Below are 27756 nucleotides of genomic sequence, written 5' to 3'. Positions count from 1 at the left end.
ATTTTGAGTTTCTGCTGCTCTATACCACTTTAGGTCATTGTTTAACATTATTATTGTCACTTAAGATACATACAGCATAGAACAATCGGATCTTGTGACATATTTTTTTATGTTTATTGTAGTTATTTAATCACCATCTTCGCTGAGTTTGTTTTAAATTTTACTAAAATACAGCAACCTAGATAGTTTCCCAGTGTGTTTTTTTAAGCCATGTGTATTCATTAGCTTTTATTAATACATAGATTTTTTTTCATGTGTTTTACATGCTTTTCCTTGTTTGTTTATACTGCTACAATTTTTAACACTGGATTAGCACTTTAGCTAAATGCCTTTAGAGAACAATAATTGCCCAGTGGTGCATATAGAGGAGGAAGGTGCATATTAATATAACTATGTGTTTTGCAGTGGCAGAGAGAGAGCACAAGGCCTTCATGAAAGAACTTCTCAGTGAGCACAACAAATACCGAAGTCTCCATGGAGCACGTGCTTTAGTGCTGTCATCTGACCTTGCTCACGAGGCCCAGAAGTGGGCGGAGCATCTTGTGAGCATTTGTGCCCTGCGTAACAGTGACACCCAGCATGGGGAAAACCTCTGGTACCGTTGGAGCACAGATGCAAGCATACCCACAGGTATATAGTAATAATTTTGCATGGTACTTATGGATATTTATCTAAAAATCATTAGAAATAAAAGAAAGTGCCACACCTCTCTAGTTTTCAAAACCTTCAACAGTGTTTGTTACACACACAAACTCTGTAATAAATATATAGACCAGTTTCTCTGTTGCACAGTTATCCTCAGACTTTCATGCGCACACACTCAGACATTGCTTCTGCAATATGCAAATAAACGTGGAAGACTTCTAGCACCTATTTGGGCACAAAGAAGACAGTTTTAGAAGCTGTTTTTGCATGTGTGGAAGTGAGCATGTACTATACTATATGGTATTTTATAGTCTGTATTCTAATTAGATGCATTATTCTAATTAGATACATTAGGGTTGGTTTTTTGTTTTTTTTTCTTCAGGCTTCCACTTTTGCCTCTCTAATGTTCTTTCCATTTATGGCTGTCTTCTGTTCTTTAAATTATTGAATTGTAGTTCTACCCCTACTTACCTTGTGTATTTATTAGTCTGTAAGTTTGTCCATTTAACCCATTATTTTAAATTTTAAACGATATGTTTAAATACATGCTTTTTTAAAATTATTATTATTATTAATGTTGTATCTCGCTTAGTAAAACTAAATAAGCGATTCATCAAACAAAAATAAAATAAAAATATGAAACTTGAATTATGAGGTCTGACAATTAAGTTCATGAACTTGCCTCCGTGCCCTTAAATTGGCAGCACTGTAAAATAGAGAGTTGCGAGGGGACAGAAATCCCACCTGTCCCCACCCGACCCCGCCAAAGTCCCATCCGTCCCCATGAGGAATCCCACCCGTCCCCGCGAGGAATCCCTCCATCCCCACCCGTCCCCGCGAGGAATCCCCTCCGTCCCCATAAACTACAGAAATAGTTATTTCATTTAATTATGCTACTGAATTAAAGGCTCTGGTAGAAACCCATTTACAGATAAGCAAAAAGACTTTATTAATTTGGAAATATTAATTGGGAAGAATACATAACTTTGTAAACCAGAGCCTCTAATGTTATAAATTTTTATAAACACAACTAATATACTACTTTATCCTAAAGCAAAAAAAAAAAAAAAAGAAATAGAATTTTTTTCCTACCTTTGTTGCCTGGTTTCTGCTTTCCTCATGTTCTCATTCAATTCCTTCCATCCACTATCTCTCTTCTCTCTGTGTCTTCCATTTGCTCTGTTACTCTGCCTCTCCCTTTCTCCCCCATTCCAAATTGGTCTGGCACCCATCTTCTTCCCTCCGCTCCCCCCATAGTCTGGCATCTCTGTCTTCTTCCCTGCCAGCGTCTTCTCCCCACTCTCTCTTCCCCATTTCCTTTCAACGTCCTTCTCCCCCCATCTTCCCCATGTCCTGTCGGCGTCCTTCTCTCCCCTCCGTCTTCCCCATGTGCTTTCAGTGTCCTTCTCCCCCCTCTATCTTCCCCATGTCCTTTCAGCTTCCTTCTCCCCCCGTCTTCCCCATGGCCTTTCAGTGTCCTTCTCCCCCTCCGTCTTCCCCATGTCCTTTCAGCGTCCTTCTCCCCCATCTTCCCCATGTCCTTTCAGCGTCCTTCTCCACCCGTTTGTCTTCCCCATGTGCTTTCAGCGTCCTTCTCCCCCCTCTGTCTTCCCCATGTCCTTTCAGCGTCCTTCTCCCCGCCCCCCATCTTCCCCATGTCCTTTCAGCGTCCTTCTCCACCCCTTTGTCTTCCCCAGTGCTTTCAGCGTCCTTCTCTCCCCTCAGTTTTACCTTAAGCGTCTTTTCCTCTCCACTCCACCTTTCCTCCCTTTCTCCCTCCCTGCCCCTTACCTTTGTGGCGCTTCCCCGCCCGACTGACAACAGAACAGGCCCGGTCCAACAAACCTCCCTGCCCTGTAGCCGCCAATCTAAATTACCTTCTTACAGCAGCTGGAGTATTGAAGCTGCTGTAAGAAAGTAATTTAGATTCGCAGCTACAGGGCAGGGAGGTTTGTCGGACCGGGCCTGTTGTCGGTCGGTCGGAGGAAGCACCACAAAGGTAAGGGGACCTGGCCGGCTGTGCACCCCTCCCCTATGGCTTCACCTGGGGCGGACCGCCCTTCCCCCCTTGGTACGCCACTGCCGATCGCAGCACACAGCTGATCGGAACGGAAGTCTTCCCGATGTCAGCGCTGACGTCGGAGGGAGGGAGTGCTTTGCTTAATCCCTCCCTCCGACATCAGCGCTGACATCGTGGAAGTCTTCCGTTCCGATCGGCTGTGTGCTGCGTCAGGGCAGGTAGGGAGAAGACGAGCCTCGCATCCAACCCCGCGACTCTAGGGGGCGTCCCCACGGGATCCCTGTGACCCTAGGGGGTGTCCCCATGGGTTCCCCGCGACCTGAAGGGGGAACCCACGGGATCCCTGCAGGATTCCCATCGTCCCCGTTCCCGTGCAGCTCTCTACTGTAAAACAACTCAGTAAGGTTCATAACCTTGATATATCAATGTCTCACAGCTGTGTTCACATCAATGTGTGGTGTTCATTATTGTTGTTGCGTGTTTTTGTGTGCCATTGCAAGAATATCGAAGCTTGAATTAGAGCAATGAACAAACATTAAATTTCTTGTTAAACATGGCAAGAGTGGAAGGACATGTTAGTCCAAGTTTATGGGGATAATGCCATGAAGAAAACGGCAGTGTACAAGTGGATTAAACATTTTTCTGATGGAGAGAAAGCGTCACTGATGAAGAAAGGTCAAGGTGACTAGTAACAAGCAGAACTGACAAAAACATTGCAAAAATTTGTCGAATTGTACTTCAAAATCGTTGGCTGACTGTGAGAAGCATAGTAGACCAATTAAACATCGATAGAGAAACAGGAAAATCTTAACGTAAAATGCATGAGAAAGGTGTGTGCAAAAATGGTCCCGAAGGAGCTCACCGATGAACAAAAACAGAGGAAAGTCGAAGTTTGCCAAGACCTTTTGGAAAGGCAAGATGATGTTTTGGGCTGTGTTATCATTGGTGATGAAACATTGGATATACCAATATGACCCTGAAACAAAGGATCTAATTGCACAATGGAAGTCAGCCAGTTCTCCACGACCAAAAATGTTCTGTCAGTCCAAATCAAGAGTCAAAACGATGCTGTTAACATTTTTTGATATCAGAGGGATTGTTCGTTATGAATTTGTACAAACTGGACAAACAGTTAATCAAGTTTACTATTTGGAAGTACTGAAAAGACCGTGTGAAAAAATTAGACAAAAACAACCTGAACTTTTCGCCAACAACTTGTGGCTCTTGTATCATGACAATGCACCAGCTCACACAGCAGTGTCTATGAAGGAGTTTTTAACCAGAAAACAAATAACTGTATTGGAACACCCTCCCTACTCACCTGATCTGGCTCCCAATGATTTTTTTCTTTACCCAAAGATAAAGGAAATATTGAAAGGAAGGCATTATGATGATATTCAGCATATCAAGGGTAATATGATGACAGCTCTGATTGGCAATCCAGAAAAAGAGTTCCAAAATTAGGCAGTTCGACTGATTTTTGGGCTGAAGAAATGGAAACATATAAGCCTCTATTATCAAAAACTCTACTGGCTGCCCCTGGAGGCGTGAATTTTGTTTAAGTTCTCTTGTCTGTGTTATAAGTCAATATTTGGTCTGGCCCCCACTTACCTGGTTTCTCAATTTAACCTCGCTAGTTCTATTAGGTCCACACGAAGAATACATCTGTTCACATATCCAAATATAAAGGCTTGCCACTACAAAAGATTCCTGGACAGAACCCTTGCCTTCCAGGCAGGCAAATGGAATGACTGGCTGAGTAACATTATCATGCATTCCTCAACCTACTTCAAATTTAGGAAAATTGATAAAAACGAGTTTGTTCAACCGATTTGTAAATGAAGAATTTTTAAAGCTCTGTTAATTCAACCAGTAATCTAAGTAACCTATATAACTTTCCACTTCTTCCATTATGTAAGATTGTATTGATGACTTTGAATTGTAACCTCTTCGCTGATTGTCCAGCACTTCTTGTTGTAAACCGCCTATTATTATTATAGTTTCCCAAGGGGAGTACTTCAAAGGTGACCATGGTGATATTCAACAGTGAGGTATGTAGCACTTTTTCTGGGATGAGTTCACAAACTTAATTGTCAGACCCATATAATCACAAGAAATCCAATTAGAGGAGAATACCCATTCTTAGCAAGTTCCTACAGAATGCTAAAAATAAATAAAAGTTTCTTTTAAAACTACCGTTGGCAATGGTATTATATTATATCAGAGAATACAGTAGAGTCTCAGTTAACCGGGTCTCTCACACAACTGGCAAAAAAAATCGCCAGTGGAAAAAAAAATGTTCCCTGAAGCACCAGCCTGAGCCGTAAATCCTCCCTCCCTCCCTCAAGCCCCAAAGCAGCTATTAAACCCCCTCCCTCCTGCTCTGAAACACCAGCACAGCAGTGGTGCTTAGCTGCAAAGCCCTCCTCCCTCCCCCCCTTCCTCCCTTAAGCCCCAAAGTGGCAGAAGCAGGTGGCAGTCCTGGGCTGTAAACTCCCTCGCTCCCTCCTTCTCACCCTTCCTTACCTGAGCACAGCTGGTCAGTATAAGGCAGCCTCAATACAGGCTGCTTGCGGCCAGCCCTGGCAGGGCCTTTCCTCTGATGTGTCACTTCCGACTGCCACCTGCTTTTGCCACTGTGGAGCTTGAGGGAGGAAGGAAGAGAGGAGGGCTTTGTGGCTCAGGTCCGCTGCAGCGCTTGTGCTTTGGGGCAGGAGAGAGGGGAGGGAATTGAGAGTGTGTTAGATAAGATTTCTGGCTCAGGTCCGCTGCAGCGCTGGTGCTTTGGGGCAGGAGAGAGGGGGGGAATTGAGAGTATGTTAGACAAGGTTTCTAGCACATTCTCAATTAACCAGAAAAACAGTTATCCAATATCCACCAATCCCCATGGGTGCCAGATAACCCAGGTTCTACTGTAAATATTTTAAAGTTCTAAAAGAATAGTAGCAGCCAATTTGCCTAATTTGAAAGGGAAGCTGGTTCCATAGTTTCATTCCTTGAAACGCAAAAGATTTGAACATATATTTTCAAAGAATATTTTTTGCAAATGGATGGAAACATGTGACTTAATTGCTTTGTGGAGTAGGAACAGCAGGTAGCTGCTTCAAAAAAATCTCATTTTGTAACACAGTCACAAGGTTAACTATCCACCCTTGACTTCAACACAAATGGAGTTAGTACAGCTTTATACAGTTTTCACGAATCCTGGGGTTTTCAAGTATTGTAGCTTCTTGCCAAACTGTTATTCTCATAAACTGTATCAAACAGTTCACTGTAGGCTTTTAGATCTAGCCTCTTAGGTTCCAGGCTTGACTGTGCCCTTCCCTGGACTAGTGTGTGCCTTTATCTTCCTTCCTTAAAAATAAACTGCCACTGTTCTGAATTGCAAGGCAATCCTGTGCTTTGCTAATCACTATCTCTCTTCAACTGTGCACTGAGCTCAATCATTCATACAAACACTCATGATTCACCTATCCACTGAACCTTTAACAGTAGCTGCTGGCTCAGGGAGCAAGGAGCAAACCTCCCAAGATATTTTGTCCCTCCCGTGTAACAGAACCCCTCTAAAGAGCTTAGAATCAAGTGAAGGTTTTGAAATCTTAAGCAATAGCTATACTAATAGTGTCTGAGAACTAGACAGGAAAGAGTTCAAAGTTCTCTTCCCCCACTATGCAGTTCTCTTACATTACTGACATCTAAGTCTAATTTGGACATTTTGGAAAAAACGTCCAGAAATCCAGTAGAGAAAATGTCCATTTTCAAAACAGCCAGGTGTCCAGTGTTCCCGCTAAGCTGCGCTGGCGTGCGCTGGCGCACAAAATATTACATCGCAGCGCACAAGTTTCTCGTCACAGCGCACACACGTGCTTGCAAGCAGGCGAGCTGGCAGTCCATGTAACGCGTCGCAAAGGTAAGGGGAGGCTGGGGGAGGAATCGGACGTCGGGGTGGGGGTGCGAGCAGGGAGGGGGGGCGATCGGAAGAGGCGTACGGCAGATGGCAGGGCGGCGAGAGGAGAGTCGGGTGGGGGGGGGGGAGTAACACCGGAAGAGAGCGGCAAATCCGGGCAAGGCAAGACTTGCAGAGGCGTACCTAGGGGGTGCAGGGGGTCGATCCCGACGGTCCGCTCAGCTCGCCAACAAGGAGAGGCAGCCGGACTCGCGTACGCTCCGACCGCCTCTTCTTGGGGATGATGATGAAGATATTGATGATATCTAACTTGAGTGAAGAATTGATTCCATTCCAGTTTCACAACAATTATTCTACAACATATTGAGTGAACTCTTCTCACTGAAGGCAAACTTTGTGCCCAATAAAATGGTTTTCAATATTTTGTTTTAATGTATTTATACTTTTGTGTAGAAGCTGGAATTGATAGATTGTCTAGAAATTGAAAGCATCAAACGTATTGTCTTCTGGACTGTTTTTAATTTACAGTTTACACATATGGATGTAACAGACATAACTACATTTGTTGTAAAACATTTATTAAGATATCATTTCATCCCTACAATTTCTGTAGACTGTTTTAAAATAAATTTGAGTTTTTCTGGTAAAAAAAAAAAAAAAAATAAAGAATTTTGTACTTTCAAGAATTAATGCGTTGTTTTGTGTTCTTAAAAATATTATTTAACGTTATTTAATTTAGCGTGTAGGCCTAAAATTCCTTTGAATACCTCGTCCTCATGTATCAGCAACTTTGACAACATATTTATTTGGCTCATAACTTGCTGGCGCCCGATATTTTTAGCTCACAGTGAAAAAAGTTTGCTCACAACACCCGCCCGCTTAGAGGGAACACTGCGAGGTGTCTATCTTTTATTTTTGAAAATGATCATTGTAGACGTTTTGGTCCTTAGTACGTCTATCTTATTTGGCCATTTTCAAAAATAAAAACATCCACATGAAAAACTAACAAAAGCAAGTTTTGCAGACATACCCGACTACCTTGTCTGATTGCATCAGGGGGAATCCCCATCAGCTCAGCTGGTTTTGGTTTGGTCCTGCCAGCTCAGCTGATGATGGATTCTCCTGCCAGATCAGCTGAATCAGCAGGAAGAAAAAAAATTGTCTCTCGCTCCTTCTCACACCCACCCACCGACCGATCCCCTACACCTTTCCCCCATCACCTGACATCTCCTCACATCCCCCAACATCTTCCAACATCCCTTGACATCTCCCTATATCCCCCAACAACCCCTGCACCTTTGGATGTCAAGTCGGCAGGATAGAAGCCCACTCCCTCCTTCCTATAGGGCCACATGCTCAGAATGACGGGCCTTCCCTCTCCCAATGCATTTTGGGATGCAGAGGCAGGGGCCTAAGGCTCTGATTGGCACCTGGACCAATTAGGGATACACTGGGAGGGGCCTAGGACTCCCATTGGCCCCTCCCAGTATATGGGAGGGGCCTTAGGCACCTAGGCCAATCAGAGCCTTAGGCCTCTTCCTGGTGTATCCCAGGATGCACTGGGAAGGGGAAGGCTTGCCGGCTTCATGGCGCCCCGCCGGCTCCGTTGATCGAGGATAACTTTCCCTTCCGTAATCAGATTATGGCTGCTGAAGGCTAGCTTTAGGATTCCATGGCAGCATAGGCAGATGAAATGAAGGCCAGGGTTTTCCAGGCCTATATTTCAGCCACCCATCTTGGCTGCATCAGGCACAATTCTGTAACCGGCACTGTCAAGTGATTGACATGCAATCAGCAGCTGCTTCTAAGGTGGCTGCCAACATAGTTGCAGGTTACAGAATCCAGGCCACAATGTGTAATTAAACTCTGAAATTCTTTGCTGGAGAATGTAGTGAAATCAGTTAGCTTAGCGGGCTTTAAAAAAGGTTTGGATAAATTCCTAAAAGGGAAGTCAATAGGCCATTATTGAGATGGCTTAGGGAAATCCACTGCTTATTCTTAGGATAAGCAATGTCACAGTGAAGGAGACGACAACCATTGGATGGTAGTTGGATCAATTTATTAGATGATACAGAATCACTTGACATGATTCGTGTTTCAGCCAAAGGCCTGCGTCAGGAGACTAAAACCAAAATAAAATAAACAAAATAATGAACTGATTAATAAGACCTAATGATAAACTATGAATTGTAAGAACAATGACAATATAAAACTTACAGTAATGCGCAATACAGACACTGTCAAATGTAATAGCACTTTAAATTTTTGAGACAATGCCCCTACCGCACATGTGCAGGTGCCTTCCTGCCTGATGCTCCAGCTTGGAACCAACAGTCTTTAGTTTTCTGCAGAGCAGAGAGGATGCTCTGTCACGCTCCTCAAAGCGCCAAATTTCTTATGCCTTTTCGTGCCTTCCCTTGTGGGTGTTTTGTTATTTTACTTCATATTTTGTATTTTTTTCTTGCATATTTCATTTTTCTTTTAGAAATTTTTTTTCAAATTCATGGTTTTTGTGGCCTTCGGGCCCTGCAGACTGAGAAGCGTTGACACTTTTCAGTATGTCAAGCACTCGATTTCCCTGAGTCATTGAGCCTTTTGACCTTGTGTTGGCCATTTTTCCCTCCATGTCAAAGAAGGTGCCAAGTGGCTTTAAAGAAGTATACTCTGTGCAATAGCACCATTTCAGGTCTGACCATCATAACTGCTATGTTCAGTGCTTGGGTCCTGAGCACCATGACATTCAGTGTGATATGTGTCTATATAAAAGAGATTCCTTAAAGCCCACAGAATCCAGTGTACTAAACATTTTGGATCTGCATTGGCACCTAGCATGGCAAGGGACTCAGCCCATTTTCCACTGACGAACTTAACATCTTTTTTGCGTCAAAGGTTCCTTCCATATTCCAATGTATTCCATTAAGAAGTGTAGATGTTACTGTCACTGCTGAAAAGACTGCTAAATGGGAGTATTTTGTGAAGGTTGAAGAATCTGAGGTGGCTATAGCCTTGAACTCTTGTAAACCAACAGCGTCATCAGTAGATATTTGCCCCCTGGCGTTTGGGGAGACAAATAGTCCCAAGAATCACGGCTCTGATGAATCTTTGTTTACAAGGGGGGACTGTCCCAGATGCATTGAAGATCATGACTGTCAAGCCTGTTGTTAAGGACAAAAAGTTGGGAATCTGGGAAATTTGTAACTTTCGACCAATATCCTCGTTGCCAGTATTGGCAATAATTCTCGAAAAGTTGGTCTACAGACAGCTAGACTAGTTTATTCAAGACCAGTGCATATTTATATTCATCAACATACCTTCCACCATCCTCATAACACTGAGACCTTATTGATTTCAGTGCTGGATGAGTTGCGAAGGGGATTGAATAATGGTGGTCAATATCTGACCATTTTTCTTGACATTTCAGCAGCTTTTGACAAGCTGGACCATCAGATACTATTAAGTCGATTGGAAGCTTGTGGTATTACAGGAATGGTCCTAGCATGGTTTCAGTTATTTTTGTTGAACAGGCAGCAAAAGCTGGGAGTAAACGGTGAAGTTTCACACTATAGTACATTACTGACAGCTGTGCCTCAGGGTTCAGCACTCTTGGTTGCCCTTTTCAATCAATACCTTCTCCCTCTATGTAAGCTGCTGCAGAGTTCCGAGGTCATCTTCTGGCTTTATGCCAATGTATTTTACTCTTTCTCCCTGTTGAACTTGAGAGAAATGGAGGAACGACTGCAAATAGTGATAGTGAGTGTGAGGGAATGTATGGAGGGTAGCCGGTTAAAGCTGAATGTTCAAAAAATGAAAATAATGTTATTTCAGAGACCACAGGTGCAAGAAACCCCTGGGTCTTTACAGCTTTTGAGTACCCCTATAAAGCTCTCTGAACCCTTACTCCTTCTGCCCTCCCCCCTTTCCTGGTCAATTCACGAACACCAACTCAACATCCCTGCTTGCGTGTCACCCCCCCCCCCCCCCCCCCAATCCTCATTCCCCTTTATTTGTACTCCTGACTCTAAAGTTGTATCTGGAAACTAACCTTTCATTTTTGTAGGCGGTTAGCTTTGACATTAAGCAAATACCATCTAACATGGCATATACCACCTCGAGCAACGGAGTCTCCCAGCATTTCCAATATTGTACCAGCACAAGTTTTGCTGCAACAAAAAAGCCACAGCAAACTTATGCATCCTCTGGGGTACATGAGGCGGTCGCACATGCAAAAGAAAATAGGCATGAGCCTGGCACGAGTAAGGCACATGTAGGATATCCTCCAGAGAACCCACCATTTGCCTCCAAAAGTCCTGAAACACAGAACAAGACTATCAAATATGGAAAAAGTACCACATTTACGCCACCACAGGTTGGAAGAATCAGGAAACGCTCGGGACAAATGTGCTAGAGTCAAATACCACTGATAAAAGATTTTATATCCATTCTCATTTAAATGTGCTGCAATGAATACTTGAAATAAGGATTTAAAAATCCAAGGCCATTGTACCATAGTGAAAGCAGTGTCCAAACAGTGTTCCCAGCGGGTCTTATAAAAGGAAGCAGGATCACGCTGGACCCCCCCCCCCCTTTCCAAATTGATCCACAGTGCCTCTTCTTTGCCCTGTAGATCCTCAACCTCAGCCTCCACCTAGACATAACATAGCACTTTTATTTGTATACCACATTACCTTCCAGTTCAAAGCGGTTTACAACCCAAAGAAGCCAAGACAATATTAGGAAATACAAATTTATAAATTGTTCAATACAAATCTTGTCTTATAAGAATTTATTGAATAAGTACATTTTCAGGACTCAATCTCAAACCCTGAAATTCCTCGACCTCTTAAATGAGCTAGACCTCAAACCCTTGTTTCAACAACCCATACGCGAAAAGGGCCTCCTCCATTTCAACAAAAAACACAAGCTACCTAGAATTTGATTCCCTATCCAAAGTACCTTGGTCAGACCACCTCCACCTAAAATTCACCATATTTTGGAAAAAGAATCAATCAAACCAACCCCATGAGTAGCCTCATTATGGAAATAAAGTAGCCCTTGAATCATACTGGAATGAAATAGATAACTCATTATTAATTATACCCATCCCTGACCAAGACTTCCTGGACCACTGTAAAACGATCAATGAACAAATCCTAAACAAACTAGCCCCACTGAAATGCAGCAAAAGAATCCAAAGATCATAAGGGAAGTGGTTTGACTCGGCATTTATGTCCCTAAAAAGAGATTTCCGACAAGCCGAGCACCACTGGGGTAAAAAAACGTCCCCAGAAAACAAAACTAAATGGCACCAGAAAATCCTAGACTATAAATCACTATTGACACAAAAGAAGAAAGAGTAGTACAGTGGTACCTCGGTTTACGAGTGCACCGGTTTGCGACCTGAAGTCCCCCAGACCCACCCGAACCCACTTCTTACTTTCAGCTCGGCACCAGCACCGGTGCCCAAAGATCGGCCTCCTCTTCTCTGCTGGGCCTTGAGCATCTGCGCGTGCTCAAGGCCTGCGAGTTCACGTTCTCTCTGAGATCTCCGGGTTCAGATGGGTCTGGGGGACTTCAGGTCACGGGGGGGGGGGTGTGCCGGATCGCAGTGGGGGAGGGTGCCGGATCGCGGGGGGGAAGGTGCCCGATTGCGGGAGGAGGGTGCCGGATCGTGGGGGGGGCCTTCGGAGGAAGCAACAATGCCGGTTCTCGTTAGGGGGGGGGAATAGAGCAGCGCCGCTGGCCTCGGGGGGGGGGGGAGGGTGGGAACGTATCAATGCGAGTTTCCATTATTTTCTATGGGGAAACTCGCTTTGATATACGAGTGTTTTGGTTTACGAGCATGCTTCTGGAACAAATTATGCTTGTAAACCAAGGTACCACTGTACTCTAAACTGACTAGCACAGAAGATGATCTTAAAATCAACAAAATGTTCTCTATATTAGATAACATAACCAACATGAACAAGATCACAAATGGCAACAACCCCTCTATTACAACTGCCCCAGAACTAGCCAACTTTTTTTAAAACAAAAATCTAACACACACAAGACCACCACCACCAATCCAGCTAGACTAGTGGTCACAAACTCGTGGCCCGGGTGCCAGATGTGGCCCGCTAGATACTATTTTGAGGCCCTCGGTATGTTTATCATAATCACAAAAATAAAATAAAACAGTTTCTTGATCAAATGTCTCTTTAGCTATAAATTACAGTATTATTATTAAGACTTAGCTAAAAGGAAAGATTTATAAACTATAAAGAATTTTACCTCATGCAAAATTGTAATTTCTTTAAGACATTAACTATTTTTTTCTGAGGTCCTCCAAGTACCTACAAATCCAAAGGGTTTGAGTTTGAGACCACTGAGCTAGACACACTAAAACAAAACCACCTATGGAAATCCCAGCAGATATATCTTGGAATGATTTTGAAGAGATTGCATTCAAAGACACAAAATGTCTTCTACAATACTGCAGCCTCGACACCTGCCCGCCTTACCTAATTAAAGCAGCTACCCCAACAACCATAAGAAAAATGACCCAATGCCTCAACTATCACCTAATAATTGGCCTTGTCCCCAGATTATCTTAACTTCCATTCCTATGAACCCAAAACTTAGTCCCTTTGATGTGACCAATTACTAGCCAGTAGCTTCCATCCCCCTACTTATCAAAATGATGGCGAGATATGTCACAGAACACCTCAAATGATATTTACAACGCTTCATCATCCTCTAACCTTCACAATCGAGATTCAGGAAAAATCAAACACTGCAACAGTGGTCACAGTGCTACTAACATATGGCAAAGAACTACTAAGCAAGGGTCACAGTGCAAATGTAATCCAATTAGACCTAAGCAGCGTGTTTGACCTAGTACACTTTGATCAAATGTCTGAGATCTTCAATGATTTTGGATTAAGCGGCCTGATCCTCTCCTGGTTCCCAGGCTTCCTAACCACTCAGCACTATGCAATATGTAAGGATGGTGAACTATATGTTAGCTGGCACTCTCCCAGTGGGGTCCCACAAAGATCCCCTCTCTCACTGTCAGTGTTCAACCTCCTAATGCAATCCTTGGGAGCCAACCTAGATCATGCATGAATAAAACATTTCGTCTATGCAGATGATATAATAACTACTACCTGTAACAACTGTGTTAGTCAATACCCTCACCATGGTCAAGAAATGTGTCCACATCATAGAAAGCTGGACCTCAACCCACCACCTCAAACTAAGAACAAATCCAAATTCCTTTGGCTAGGACCCTCAACTGACCCACGCTACACTTTGAGAATTACAGTATATAACACAGACTTTCCATTAGAACTGCAATCCTGAATCTTAAGAATAGAAATTGATAACCATCTAGCCATGCAAAGCCACATACAATCAATAATAAAACAATCTTTACTTGTGGAAAGAAAGCTAAGATCCATCAAATAATACTTTGAAATGGAGGCTTTCTGAATCTTAGTGCAATCCCTAATCCTATCTTGACTAGACTACTATAATATTATGTTAGTTGCTCTAAAATGTTACTATTGCATCTTCAACTAGGTCAAAATGTAGGATAAGACTCATATGGATTATGGAAATCGGAACACGTTTAGCCCTACTATATGAAACTACATTGGTTGGCCATAACCACAAGGATCAAAGTTTAAATTGGGCATCACTGCCTTTAAGATCCTGACAGGGAATGCCCCGCCTACCTAGCAGGGCGCCTCCAACAGATATTCCACCAGAAATCTTTTCTACTTAAAATTTCCAGCATACAGCAATATAAAGTTTACTAGACAAATTACATAATCCATCCAATATTAATTAGCAAAATGCTGGAACCAACTATCACTTACACTACGATCTTGTAACCACTATCTCTGGTTCAGGAAATTTTTTAAAGCACTTTTGTACCAAGACAAGGAGCCAGCCCTGAAGTAACTGAATGGCAATTGTAAAAGCCCATTTTTAAACTGTCTAATGCAACTCCTGGAACAAAACAAAGAGCCAACAATGACCTTGTACTTGTAACAATGTAACTATGACCTAACTGCATTGATAGTTGTATTGATCTATCAGTACTAGCAACAATATTGAATGTCCGTTTTAAACTGTCCATTGTAACTTCCTGGGTAACTGACCCAACCTCTTGTAATGTAATCCAGCCTTGAACTGAATAGGTAAAGGCGGAATAGAAAACCTGATTAACATAACAATCTTAGCAATTCACTTCTTAGCAAAACAACTATACAAAAAATTACATTGCCACTGAAAGGTTCTTGGAAAGTAATGACCACAAGTGCTCATAGTCCAAGCAACAAAATTCATGATCTGGCTGTTGCTATCACAGTGACATTGTTCAGTGATTCCCATAGATGAAACGCAAATATACCAGGCTATCATCTTTTTGTAGGAAGGACAGAGATGTTCAAAAAACCACTCCGCTCCTGTTCCTTGAAATTCTTCATATGGAAAGTGGTATATTTGATAGCGTTGTTTGCAGACCCTGGAATGGGACGATTCATCATGGGACATTTCATCTTAGCCGTGCTGCATTGACCATGATGAATCATCCTACACACTCTGGAAGCAGCACGGCTCAAATTGTCCCATTCCAGCAGTGGCAGAAAATACTTTTGGAAGGAGAGGGGGAGGGTAAAATGGTGGTCCCATTCTGGCAATGGTGCGGCTCAGTGACAGCACGGCTCAGTAGAATTGGAGGGGAGTATCGCCCCACATTGACATACATTTTTTGAGAGGGTCATCAACCCCAAACGAAACAATGAATTGCACAGACAGGGAGAATGAACCTCTTTTTTGTCTGCAATTTGCTCACCTATCTGCAGGACAGGGACCATGCATCGCAGCCGATTCAGCACTAAAACGGTCACAATGAAGCAGCCGTGCTCAACGAGCCGTCATGAATCGGCCGTAATGAATCAGCCTCAATGAATTGTTCTAGACTCGCAGACCCACCTTACACTAGGTTTTTGTCATGAAAGGGTAGTTCTGCAAATTCATCCTAAATTCTTTCCTAAAGTAGTGTTTGAATTTCGTCTCAATCAATCCATCATTCTTCCAGTCTTCTTTTCTAAGCCTTTCACTCACCCTGGAAAGATAGCGCTACATACCTTAAACTGCAAGCATTCTTTAGCTATTTACTAAACCTCATAGGAAGTCCTCTCATTTTTTGTAGCCTTCAACCCTAACAGACTGGGAATTCCCATCACCAAGTGATCATCTCGACTTGGCTGGCTGACTGTATCTCCTTTGCATATGCTCAGGCTGGGCTGACCCTTCAAGGCTGTGTTATGGCTCACAGTGTAAGGGCCATGGTTGCATCTGTAGCCCATATCTGCTCTGCATCTATTGAAGAAATTTGCAAGGCAACAAAATTATCATCCATCCTCACCTTCACTGCGTACTACTATTGGGAGCAAAATTCCAGGTAGGATAGCTGGTTTGGACAAGCAGTTCTGCAAAATCTTTTTACTACTTGAACGCCAGCTCTGCCCTCTGGCCATTTTCACCAGGTTCATTTCCACTTCATTACCAGCCTTATTTACAAATTTGTGAGGCTGGAAGCTGGTGAGTCCCACCTGTGAGAATATTATGCCTGCTTGTTCTTGGAGATGTTTACCTGTAGCAGGTGTTCTCCAAGAACAGCAGGCATATATTCTCACAACTCTCCCTCCTCTTCTTAGTTTTTGTACTGGACTGCTGTTCCTGCTCTTGAGCATTGGGCAGGAAGGCACCCACACCTGTGCAGTGGGGGCACTGTTTCAAAGATTTAAAGTGGTACTACACTTAACAATGTTTGCATCGGTCTCTGTCAAATGATGTCACCCATGTGTGAGAATATTTGCCTGCTACAAGTAAGTATCATCATTTTATTGGATAAACTTTCAACTGAACAAATGGCAACCACAATATAGTCAGACGTTCTATCGAAAATGCCCCTCTGAGTTTGAACGTTTTGGGAAAGACATCCAGAAATCCAATAGAGAAAATATCCATTCTCAAAACAGCAAGACCGCTATCTTTTTTTCTTACCTATGTAGATGTTTTGGTCCTTAGTATATCTATCTTTTGTGGATAAAGACATCCACATGAAAAACACGCAAAAACCTGTTTTTCAGATGTTCAAGCAGCTAGCATTCTTACCAAACTGTTCACAGACAGCTGAGCATTCCTCAGCACAGATAAATTACTGCAGAGAATGTCTTATTAAAAGTCCCCAGGTACAGATGTCACTTTAACTTGCTTCTATTGTTTGTTGAACCCTCCGAAGCCCACCCAAACTTTATTGTACCCATCTCTACACCACAATAGCCCTTATGCCTGCAGGTATTATCTTAATGTAGGTACAGTAAGTTTTGGAGGGCATGCCATACAATAGAAGCAAGTTAATGACATCTGTACCTGGAACTTTTAATGTAAAATTCACTACAGTACTTGTTAGAAAAGCCCCTCTGGGCTCATCTAAGCTGCTTGGGCTGAGAACTTTCCAGCATCCCCTCGTAATACAGGCTAGAATGTACTGCTTTTTTTAACATCTTTGGGTGGTGTGAGAGGGTTGGTGACCACTGGGGGAATAAGAGAGGGTCATGCCTTAATCATTCCAGTGGTCATCTGGTCAGTTTGAACACTTTTTTAGCATTTAGATGCTTTTAAAACAGGTCTAGCTCTAAATGTTAAAAAATTAAAAAAAGTTCAGGACCTTTTGTTAAAGGTTTGATTATGCCTGAGCAGCATCCAAGCCCTAGGCCCATCCAAAACACGCCCCCTTAAGATATGGACTTATTGAAGACAAAACAACCAGAAAGACGTCTAGAAAGTCTGTTTTGAGAATGCACACTTGGACGTCTTGATTAATAAGATGTCCAACTGCTGGTTTATGCTGTGTTTTGTACATCTGTCTTTTTTAAACGAGCCTCAGAACCTCACTTTTAGTCTATTTGGAGGATGAAATTAGGGTCACCACAGTGAATCAGAATACTTTAACAATAATATCACAGCACTCCCCAACTCAGATCTGGGTTTCGCCAAACCTAAAGTATTCTGATTCACTGCGGTGACCCTTATAAGATATTTGTGTGATTTGGATAGAATTATGGACCAAACTTTCTCAAAAACAACAGACACAGACCTAGAGGATGACCTGCTATACATTCTGATAGAATACATCTGGCAGCTGTAGGATGACTGTTTGTTTCCCTTACTGACATTTCTCTATATTACAGGAAAGGAAGTGGCTGAGTCCTGGTACAATGAGATTCAGAAATACAATTTCTCTAAGCCAGAATTCCAGAAAGGAGCTGGTAAGACCATACATAGGTGGAGGGAAAGGGTAGTCAGCATTGTTGTATTTCAACAATTATATAGAGTGTACGCTCATTGCTTGTACCAACAGTATATACATACAGTATATGTGAAATAACAGTACAACCAAAACTGAGGCACAGAGAGATACATCTATCTCTGGATTAGTCCATTTCAGAGGTAGGATTAGAGCTGAGACATTGTGAGATAAAAAAGACTCATCTAGGGTCACACAGAAAATATGTGGCAGAGCTGAGATTAGACCTGAGGCGTTGGGATATAGAGTGGCTTACTCGGGGTCACTCAAATAATACTTGTCAGAGGTGGGATTAGGACTGAGGAATGGCGTGGTAAAGCGACTCACCCAGGGTCACACAATCGGAGATCAGTATTCAGCAGCATGTTTGCCATTTAACTATTAATCCACAGATTCTGTATATGGCGACTAAAGTTGTGTGGGCAAATTTGGCCGCATAGCCAAATTGCACTGCAACTTAGTTGTTTAATGAGCTAATCGGTGCAAATAATTATCCACTAACAAGCAATTATTTGAATTAATTGGCACTAATTAGAATTTACACTCATAACATTCTAGGTGTATTCTATAAAGTGATGTACATAAATTCTAATGCGTGGATCTGGAAAGGAGGCATGGCCATGGGAAATCTTTGGGCATTCCTATAAAATACGCGCACTGTTATAGAATACGCCCGATCTGCACAAAATGTAGGCATGGGCAATTATAACAGGTTGTAGTTGGCATAAATGGCTGTGCCTAAATTTTATTCACAGGGCCAACTGCTAGGCATATTCTATAAACCACACCTAGTCTTATTCTGCTGAGATTGTCAACAAATCTTTTGTGGAAGGTTTTGTACCTGAAGCATTAAAAAAAAAAAAAAAAAAGCTGCTGAAAAATTCAACATTTGACCCTAATTGGGTCAATAATTGTCGTCTAATCTCCTCTTTGCCTCTACAAGTTTTAAGATTTTGCCAATCAGGGAACACCTTCTGAATGGCTTGCTTCAACTGCAACCACCTATAATTTTGAGACTTAGCAATACCAAATGTTTGTTGCAGTCGTGAAAAGTCAAGCAGCTTTCCATCTGATATTACATCATCCAGAGTACATATGCCCGCCTTCATCCAATGCTTCCAGATTATCTTAAACCCGCCAATTTGAATCTTGGAATTCAGCCAAAGGGACTGACGTGGATTTATGTATCGGACTAGATGTTAAATTAATAATAAATTTTAATGTCTCCCAAGTGTCTAATAAAATTCTATTGTCCTTATACAACCTAGGTATCTTGATACTCAAAACATGACATAATCTCAATGGAGACAGGAGTTGCCATTCCAACCATAACCAATCTGGAAGATTTTCCATGAGCTCGGGGAGGATCCAATATATACCCTGACGCGTAATATAGGCTTGATGGTACCTATAAAAATTGGGAAAATTTGCCCCTGCCGCAATTGGTTTTTGTAAAGATACTAAAGCAATTCTCGCAGCTTTCCCCAGCCAAATAAATTTAGTAAGAATACTATTTAATTTCTTGTAAAAGAACCCCTGAAAATAAAATGGCAACATACCCATTTGGTAGCAAAACACAGGCAAAATCATCATCTTAACTGTTTGAACTCTTCCCCACCAAGACAGATGTAAGGGGTTCCATTGCTCACACATTTCTGTGACCTTCAGCAATAAAGATCTTTCATTTACTTTCATCGTCTCTTCCAGCATTTTATGAATCCAGATACCTAAATATTTTGTACCCTTTACCTTCCAAAGAAGGGGGAATGAATCAAATAATCTTTTTGGACAATGTACATTTAGCGGAAGAACCTCTTATTTACTCCAGTTTATTTTATACCCTGAAAATTTCCCAAATCTATCAATTAAATCTAATAAATATGGAAGGGTAGTTTCAGGATTCCTCAAATGAAGCAAAATATCATCTGCATACCCTGTATCTCCTTTGCCTGTTGAATAGCCAATAGCAAGGGTTCCAGTACAACGTCAAAAAGCAACAAGATAATGGACACCCTTGTCTAACTTCCCTCTCCAGACAAAAATATTCTGAAAAAGTATTATTAATATATAATCTGGCAGAAGGGGAACTATACTAACTTAGAATTGATGGTCATAATATCATTGAGATTGGAAGGATCAATAGTATGAAGAATTTGAAGATCATCAGGCAAAAATTGAGAACCAATTGACTGACAGAGAGTTAGTAGCGGAGCAAGATAGATATTAAAGAGTAATGGAGCCTTGTGGCATACCGAAGTTATTTTGAAAAGGATTAGAAACAGAATTATTGAAATGTATAGTTGAAGTTCTGCAAGAAAAATAGGAACGAAACCATTCAAGAATTTGGCCCTTAATACCAATAGAGGTTAATCTTTGAAGTAAAAGTTGATGATCTATAGTGTCAAATATTGCTGCAAGGTCCAAGGAAATAATAACTGGTTTATGTTGATCAAGATAGTATTGGATAGTTGTAGTAAGACCCAAGAGAGTGTTTTGTAGAATGATTTCTGCGAAATCCCATTTGATTGAGATGTAGTATTTGAGTTTTGTCTACAAAATCAGATAGTTGATTGTAGACAATTTTTTTCTGTTAATTTGGCTAGAAATGGAAGGTTGGCTCAGGCGCTTAAGGCCCCTCCTGTGGGCGGGCCTTGAAGCGCCTGGGCCAATCAGGCCCTAAGGCCCGCCATTCTGAGGATGGCAGGCCTGCCGGACAGACGGGCTTGGGACCTGTCTGTCCGTCTAAATTTTTTTTAAGGTAAGGGGGTTGTCAGGGGTGGGGGATGGTGTTGCGAGTTCAGCAGGGGGGGGTCTCACTGGTCAGCGGGTGGGGGGCGTTCAGCGGGCCGATCAAGGGTTTGGGGGCAGTTGGGGGACTGTTTCAGGGCAGGAGGGCCTGGGATCCCTCCTGCCAGTATCTTAGTGGGGGTGGGGGTAGGGGAGTCTCCGGGCAGGAGGGCTTGGGCTCCCTCCTGCCAGGATTGAGTCGGGGGGTCGCCGGGGCAGGAGGGCTTGGGCTGCCTCATGCCTGGATCAGTGTCGGGTAGGGGGGTCGCTGTGGTAGGAGGGCTTGGCTCCCTCCTGCCCAGATCGGTGTTGGGCAGGGGGGATCAGTGGGGCAGGAGGGCTTGGGCTCCCTACTGCCCGGCTCGTTGTCGGGCGGGGGGGGGGGGTCACTGGGGCAGGAGGGATTCAGCTCTCTCCTGCCCGATCATGTTGGAGGGTGATGGATCGTGGCAGGAGAGATTGGCTATCTCTCCTGCCGCAATGGCGATCACCCCTCTACCTGAACTGCCACAAACCGCATCAGGAGAGATTGGGCATCTCTCCTGCCGCAGGTCGCACCAGTTCAGGTAGAGGGGTGTTCACCATCGCAGCAGGGGAGATGAGCCATCTCTCCTGCCGCGATGGTTGCGGGTGGGGGGCGGGTAGGTTGCCGGGCTGCTGAGCTGATTGCGGCAGCCGCCATCAGCTCAGCAACTCCTTTTACAGCACTTTTACCTGTTTTGACTTGGTCTAACGTATACCGACTAGGCAAACTGCCTAAAGTTTTGGTTATACCTGCTGTACGCCTATGTCTAGGTCGGCCCACCTCCCGCCCTTTCCCCTCCTCTAAAAACGCTCCTTATCGTTATTTGCGTTTAGAGGCAGGGGAAAGGCCTAAGCTGGTTTTAGATACATCTTGGATCATCCAAGTACCAATTTAGGCCACTTTTTAGACAGTTTATTTTTTTTTATTATGAGCCCCATAATGTTTTAAGATAAATGGTGGAATTGATTCTGGATTAGATCCTTTGGGATTGAGTGATTGTATGATATGTTCAATGTCCTTAAGGGATGGTAAAGCAAAATAAGAACATGTTGGAGTCAGTGCATTAATATTATCCTCGAGATGACTGAAATCAGAAACTGAAACAGTAGGAGGAATGCTAGTAGAGGTTTTAATATTAGTCCTAACAGATTTAATTTTTTCCTGGAAAAAATCAGCTGGATTTTGTGCTGTTGGAGAGTTGTTATTGGAGTCGACTGGTTTAGGTTTGAAGTCCCCTGGTCAGACCTCTACCTCCTTAACCTTGACGTCGTCAGTGAGAGGGAGTCGGCATCTCTCCTTCTGCTGGGGGGGGTGTTGGTGGGGCGTTGCTTGGTGGCAGGAGAGAGTGGGCATCTCTCCCAATGCGGGGGGGGGGGGAGGGGTCGGGGGTTGACGGTGGGAGGAGGTGTATTGCTTGGGAGTGGGTGTCTCTCCTGCTGCTGGAGGGGTAGCAGTGTCGGGTGATTGTGCAACATGGCAGAAGAGAGTAGGCATCTCTCCAGCCAATCTTCAATTTGGGTTTTGTTTTTATTTTAATTTGCTTGGGAGGGGGGATCTGAGCTGTCAAACCTCACTTTCCTGTCAGTGCCTGAGCAAATCAGTGATCAACTTGAGGGTGATGTGGCATTTTGCTCTTTGTCACCCCCAGGTGTTTACCTTCTGGCCGACTCCCTCTTCCTCCCTTCCATAGTCATTTCTCTGCACAAACTGCGGGCGGATCCTCGCGCATCCCACAGATGAGCTGGAAGCCTTCCCTGTGACGTTGCGATGTCACAGAAAAGGCTTCAGGCTCAGCCGCGGGACGCATGTAGGAGCTGCCACCTGCATCTTTCTGCAGAGAAATAACTGTGGCAGGGAAGAGGAGGGAACCAGCCAGAAGGTAAACATTCGCACATACTTGAGGCACAGAATGGAGCGAGAGAGGGGCATGTTGGGACTCAAGAGGGAGTACAAACTTCAGACAAATGATGGAAGGAAGGAGGGAGGAGGCATGAACTTTGGACAGAGAATGAAGGGAAGGAGGGAGGGGAGCATGAGCCATAGGATGGAAGAATGGAGAGAGTGAATGAAAGATATGCTGAGGTGAGGGAGGGAATAGAAAGGGAGAATTGGGTGTCTGAGAGAAAGAGAGATGGTGCACTTGGGAAGATGGAAAAAAGAAGAGAAATGGGCAGAAAGAATGGTACAATCAATGGAGAGGGTTTGTGTTCCATGGTATATACTGTATGTGTAGGAACATATCAGGATGTATTTGCATCAGGTTGCATATGTGTGCATGTGTTCGACTGTATTGATGATTTTTTTGTGTTAGGGTGTCTATGCATTCTGTATGTATACTAGGGGGTTCTGTGTGTATCTGTATCAGAGTGTTTTACTCCTTGGGATTTTGCCAGGTACTTGCGACCTGGATTGTTTGTTGTAAATTGAGGTACTTGAGGGACCATTGGTCTATCCTAGTATGGCAACTCTTATGTTCTTATATGAGTGAGTGTTTGTATTGAGGTGTATATGTATATGCAGACTGTTGTAATCACATTTGGTAATTTTAGTAAAAAGATGAAGTATAAAGTCTAGAAAGAAATAAAATACACGTTTATGTGTGAATGCATTGGTACGTTTATGCCTAAATGTGTGTCCGGCTGTAGCCTAATGGTTAGTGCAGCAGCCTGAGAACCTGGGGAAAATGGGTTCAATTCCCAGTGCATCTCTTTCTGACTCTGAGTCACTTAACTCTTCATTGCCCCAAGTATATAATATATAAACTGATTTGATTGTTGCCACAAATAGGAGCATTTTCAAAACACAAAAACGTCCAAAAATCGACAAAACATCCAAGTGCCGATAATTGAAACAAAGAACTTAGATGTTTTGCGGGACGTTCACCCTCCAAAACGTTAAACTCAGAAAGGGGTGTGTTTTTGATGGGCTGTGGGCTATATTAGACTTGGACATTTTATAGGATGTCCTAGATGGAATTTAGACGTCCCAAGCTAGACCTGTTTTAGAAGCATCTAAATGCCAAAAAGCTACCCAAACTGACCAGTTGACCACTGGGGAGATGACTTTCCCTACACACACACACACACTCACTCTATCTCCCAGTGGTCACTAACCTCCCACTCCCTAAAAATATGAATAAAACAGTACATACCTGTCTGTAGACCATCAGCATCTGGTATGGAAATGTTAATAGAGCATCACCCAGGCATCTTAAGTAAACTGGTTGGTAAGCTAATGAACCATAGAAAGGACCCGGGCCTATAAGACGCTCTAACCACTAAATTTATGGTGAAAAGTGTGAGACCACAGAAACATCCAAGTTGAAAACATCCAAATCTAGACCATTTGGATGTGGGAGGGGCCAGCATTGTAAACAACTGGCTACATTGACATCCCAATAGAACACCTTAGAGGCACTGCTGTAAACTTCACATAAAGGGTGCCAGATATATATCTCAACATAACCCCTTTATAATTTATAGTGATTACTCCAAAAACTCCCTCAAAACCTACTATACCCACCTATCTCCCACCACAATAGCCCTTATGATTGCAGGTAGCACTTACATAGCAGTATAGTAGGTTTTTGGTGGACTCACACTTTTAACTATAAATGTAGTGGTTAGAGTGTGTTATGGACCTGGGTCCTCCTCTCTATGACTCTACCAGGCTACTTAAGACACCTGTGTGATACTCTACTAATCTTTCCCATACCAGATGCTGCTGTTCTACAGACAGGTATACACTGTTTTATTCTTCATCAGCTAATGTATTTAGATGTGGGAGGCACTGCGAGAAGAAGTATGGAGTGGGGGAGGATAGGGGCAGAGAAAAAAGTTTAAGCCCACCCAAAACTGGCTGTCTGGCTATGCCACTGTTGTATGTATATGGATAGTGATAGCTGTTGTATAAGAGGGCCAGAGGTTTTTGCATATAGTTAGGGTTATCAGATGTCTGAATCTCCCTAGACTTGTCCTCTTTTAAAGGCTCCTTCAGGCATCCAGACAGCTTTTTATTTTTCTTTTGTTGTCCAGTTTTCGGTGTTACCTTGGCCTCTGTTCCCTCCTGCTGCTGCTTCTGATGCAGGATCGCTCTGCTGTTGCACACACTGTGACTGCCGGCTGTTCTGATCCTCTGCCTTGGAACAGGAATTGATGTCAGAGAGAGAAGAGGACCAGTACAGCCAACAACGCATTCCTCAACAGAGTGGTCCTTTGTCAGAAGCAGCAGCAGCAGGGAACAGGAGCCAAGACAACACAGGAAGAGAAAGGGAAAGGGGGATGGGAGCAGCTGAATGGAAGGATAGGGGGAGGGAGAGGGAGTCATGCTAAATGGAAGGATGGGAGAGAAAAAGGGGACCCTGGATGGGAGAGGAGGGACATGCTAAATGGAAGGATGGGGAAAGAAAAGATAGAGCAGGGATGCTAGATGGAAGGATGGAAAGAGAGGGGAGATGCTGGATTAAAGGATGTGGGAGAAAGAAGGTGGATGTGCTAAATGGAAAGGTGAGGAGAGAAATAGGTGACATACTAGATAGAAAAGGGGCAGAGAGAAGATGCTGGATGGAAAGATGGGGAGAGGGGAGATATATGTTGGAAGGGGGCACATTAAATAAAAGGATAAAGAGAGAAAAATGGGATATGTTGGATGAAAAAGGCATAGAGAATTGCTGGATGGAAGGGTGGGGAGAGACGGGAGACACTGGATGAAAATGAGGAGAGACCTGAGAGAGAGAAGGGCAACACATTGGATAGAAGTGGGAAGAGAGAGAGAAGAACATGCTGGATGAAAGGGGGAAGAGGACAGAGTTTGTGAGAGATTGGGCAATAAAAGAAAGGGGAATGAGAGGTGTGGTTTGAGAGAAAAGAGATAGCTGTAAGTAGACAGTAAAAAGAGGGAAATTGAAGGCTATATAGTAAGAATGAAGGAAGAGAGGAAGAAAAATAAATTGAGGAATGCTGGGAGATGAAAAACTGTGTTACAGATGGATGTAGTAGTGGAGGAGATGAAGACAGGAGGCGAGAGAAAAATGACAAATAGACACAAAAACATGGTGTGAGAGTTGAGAAGATAAAGAAAAGCAGGGATTGAGACCAACATGATTTGAAAAATTAGACAGCTGGACAACAAAGGTAGAATAAAGAATTGTATTTTTAATTTTGAATAAAGTACAAAACTCACAACTGAAAGTCTGATATATCATGGGGGAGAGAATGGGAACAGATCAAGAAAGAAAGGATGGGAGACACCATAGAGGACAAGTCCCAAGGGGTACAAGTAAGGCTTGTTATAGCCTTGACTGCATGCAGCCAACAGCTGTCTAAGAGAGGGGTGGGGCCATATGTCCTCTGTTTTTTTGTCTTCATAAATATGGTAACCATAAATATGGTATCTATTTTCCTGCACAGGTAACTTCACACAGATGATCTGGAAGTCCTCAGTTCAGGCTGGGTTTGGCTTAGCTACGGACAGCAAAGGAATGTACATTGTGGTTGGCTTCTATAACCCTGCTGGCAATATCGCAAACAAAGGATATTTTGAAGACAATGTTTTACCTAAGAAAAAGTGACAGAAAACAAGAAATAAACAATGGAAGAAGGGATCCAGGAGTCCCAAGGACCTCTGTCTGCCATATGATGATGCAAGTGGAGAGATAACCAGAACCACCAACTGCTTTCTGTCCATACCAAGCAGCAGAGTGAGCTGAAATCAAAAGTCCAGTCTCCTTGCCATGGCACTTGAATAAACATGCTTTTAACTTTTTAATGATTGTACCTTCCCAGATCTTCTTTTATATTGTATGAGGAGTTTTTTGCTTTTAAGCACAAACTTTTTCCCTCTGCATTTGCCCCCTTCCTTGCCAGTTTTTATATTGTCTGATATAACATGTGGTACAAAGTTTGAACCATTTTATCCACTACGGTGTTGATATTCAAAGCAATTTAAATGACCAGGAGAGGGGTGAGGCTTCTACTGAGCTATCCACTGATATTCAGTAGCACTTAATTGGTTAGTCTCAATCTCAGTTTCGGTACTTATAAACCACCTAATTTCAAAAACTGGTTCAGAGTGGCTATCATAAATAAGAGAGCAAAGATCAAAATACAATGAATAATGATATATAAAAACATAAGAAAAATTCAAATATAAAAGTAGGTAAGAATGTCTGCCTAAGGCCCTGCTGTAGGTTAATGTAACTGAATAACAGCAATGACCACTAAACTGAAAGTTAGCTATTTGGAGAGCAGTCTGGGGTCTCAGTCAGTACTTATATAGCTAAGTGACAATATTCAGCACTTAACTGCCTAACCCCCTCTTTTATGAATGCATAGCACGGGTTTTAGCACCAGCAGCTGCAGTAACTTTGAGCGTCGGAGCAGTTACCGCCGGTGCTAAAACCTTCGTTGTGCATTCATAAAAGAGGGGGGTAAGTTAAGCAACTAGACATGGCCTGGCATTGAATATCCAGGGATAATGCCAACTGAATATCTACCTCTATATACTGTATATGTTTTGTAACCTAAAAAACACCTTTAGCCATTTCTCTGGCAAGGGTCTGGTTCTGAGGCTTTTTCCTCTTGAATTTTTGAACAAGCCTGTGCTTGCTACGAATGTATTTACATTTTATGTGAGATCGTACCTGGTGCATTTCATGGTGAATGAGTACAGTATTTATCCCAGGACAAGCAGGCAGGTATTCTCACATATGGGTGACGTCATCGACGGAGCCCGGATACGGACGCCTCACAAGCAGACTTGCTTGAAGAAACTCGAAGTTCGAGTAGCCCGCACCGCGCATGTGCGAGTGCCTTCCCGCCCAGCGCAGGGCGCATCTCCTCAGTTCTCAGTTTTCTGCGGAGCTGAGAAGTCCATCTTTGACTCTCTGCGTTTAACTTCGTTACTTTGTACCGTCTCTGAACCGCGGTTTGTATTATTTTCCTCACGAATCGCTGTTCTTATTTTATTTCTTTCAATTTCAGTTTAAAAAAAAAATTTTCCTCTTCCATCTA

At 43.0% G+C, this 27756-nt stretch overlaps 1 protein-coding gene across 1 annotated transcript in view; it reads left to right on the top strand.

Annotated features, from left to right (window-relative positions):
• Positions 1–27482, top strand: part of LOC117368424 — a 199568-nt gene extending 172086 nt beyond the window's left edge. Inside the window, exons 15-17 of the mRNA XM_033962071.1 lie at positions 406–630; positions 17819–17896; positions 26155–27482. Of these exons, the coding sequence (XP_033817962.1) occupies positions 406–630; positions 17819–17896; positions 26155–26315 (464 nt within the window). The 3' untranslated portion in view covers positions 26316–27482. The remainder of the gene's footprint in view (positions 1–405; positions 631–17818; positions 17897–26154) is intronic.
• The last annotated feature ends 274 nt before the right edge of the window (positions 27483–27756 follow it).

Source organism: Geotrypetes seraphini, chromosome 10 (assembly GCF_902459505.1).
Source record: "Geotrypetes seraphini chromosome 10, aGeoSer1.1, whole genome shotgun sequence".
NCBI classification, from domain to species: Eukaryota; Metazoa; Chordata; class Amphibia; order Gymnophiona; family Dermophiidae; genus Geotrypetes; species Geotrypetes seraphini.
Note: the sequence above shows the minus strand (reverse complement) of the source record. Positions and strands in the feature narration are given on the sequence as shown.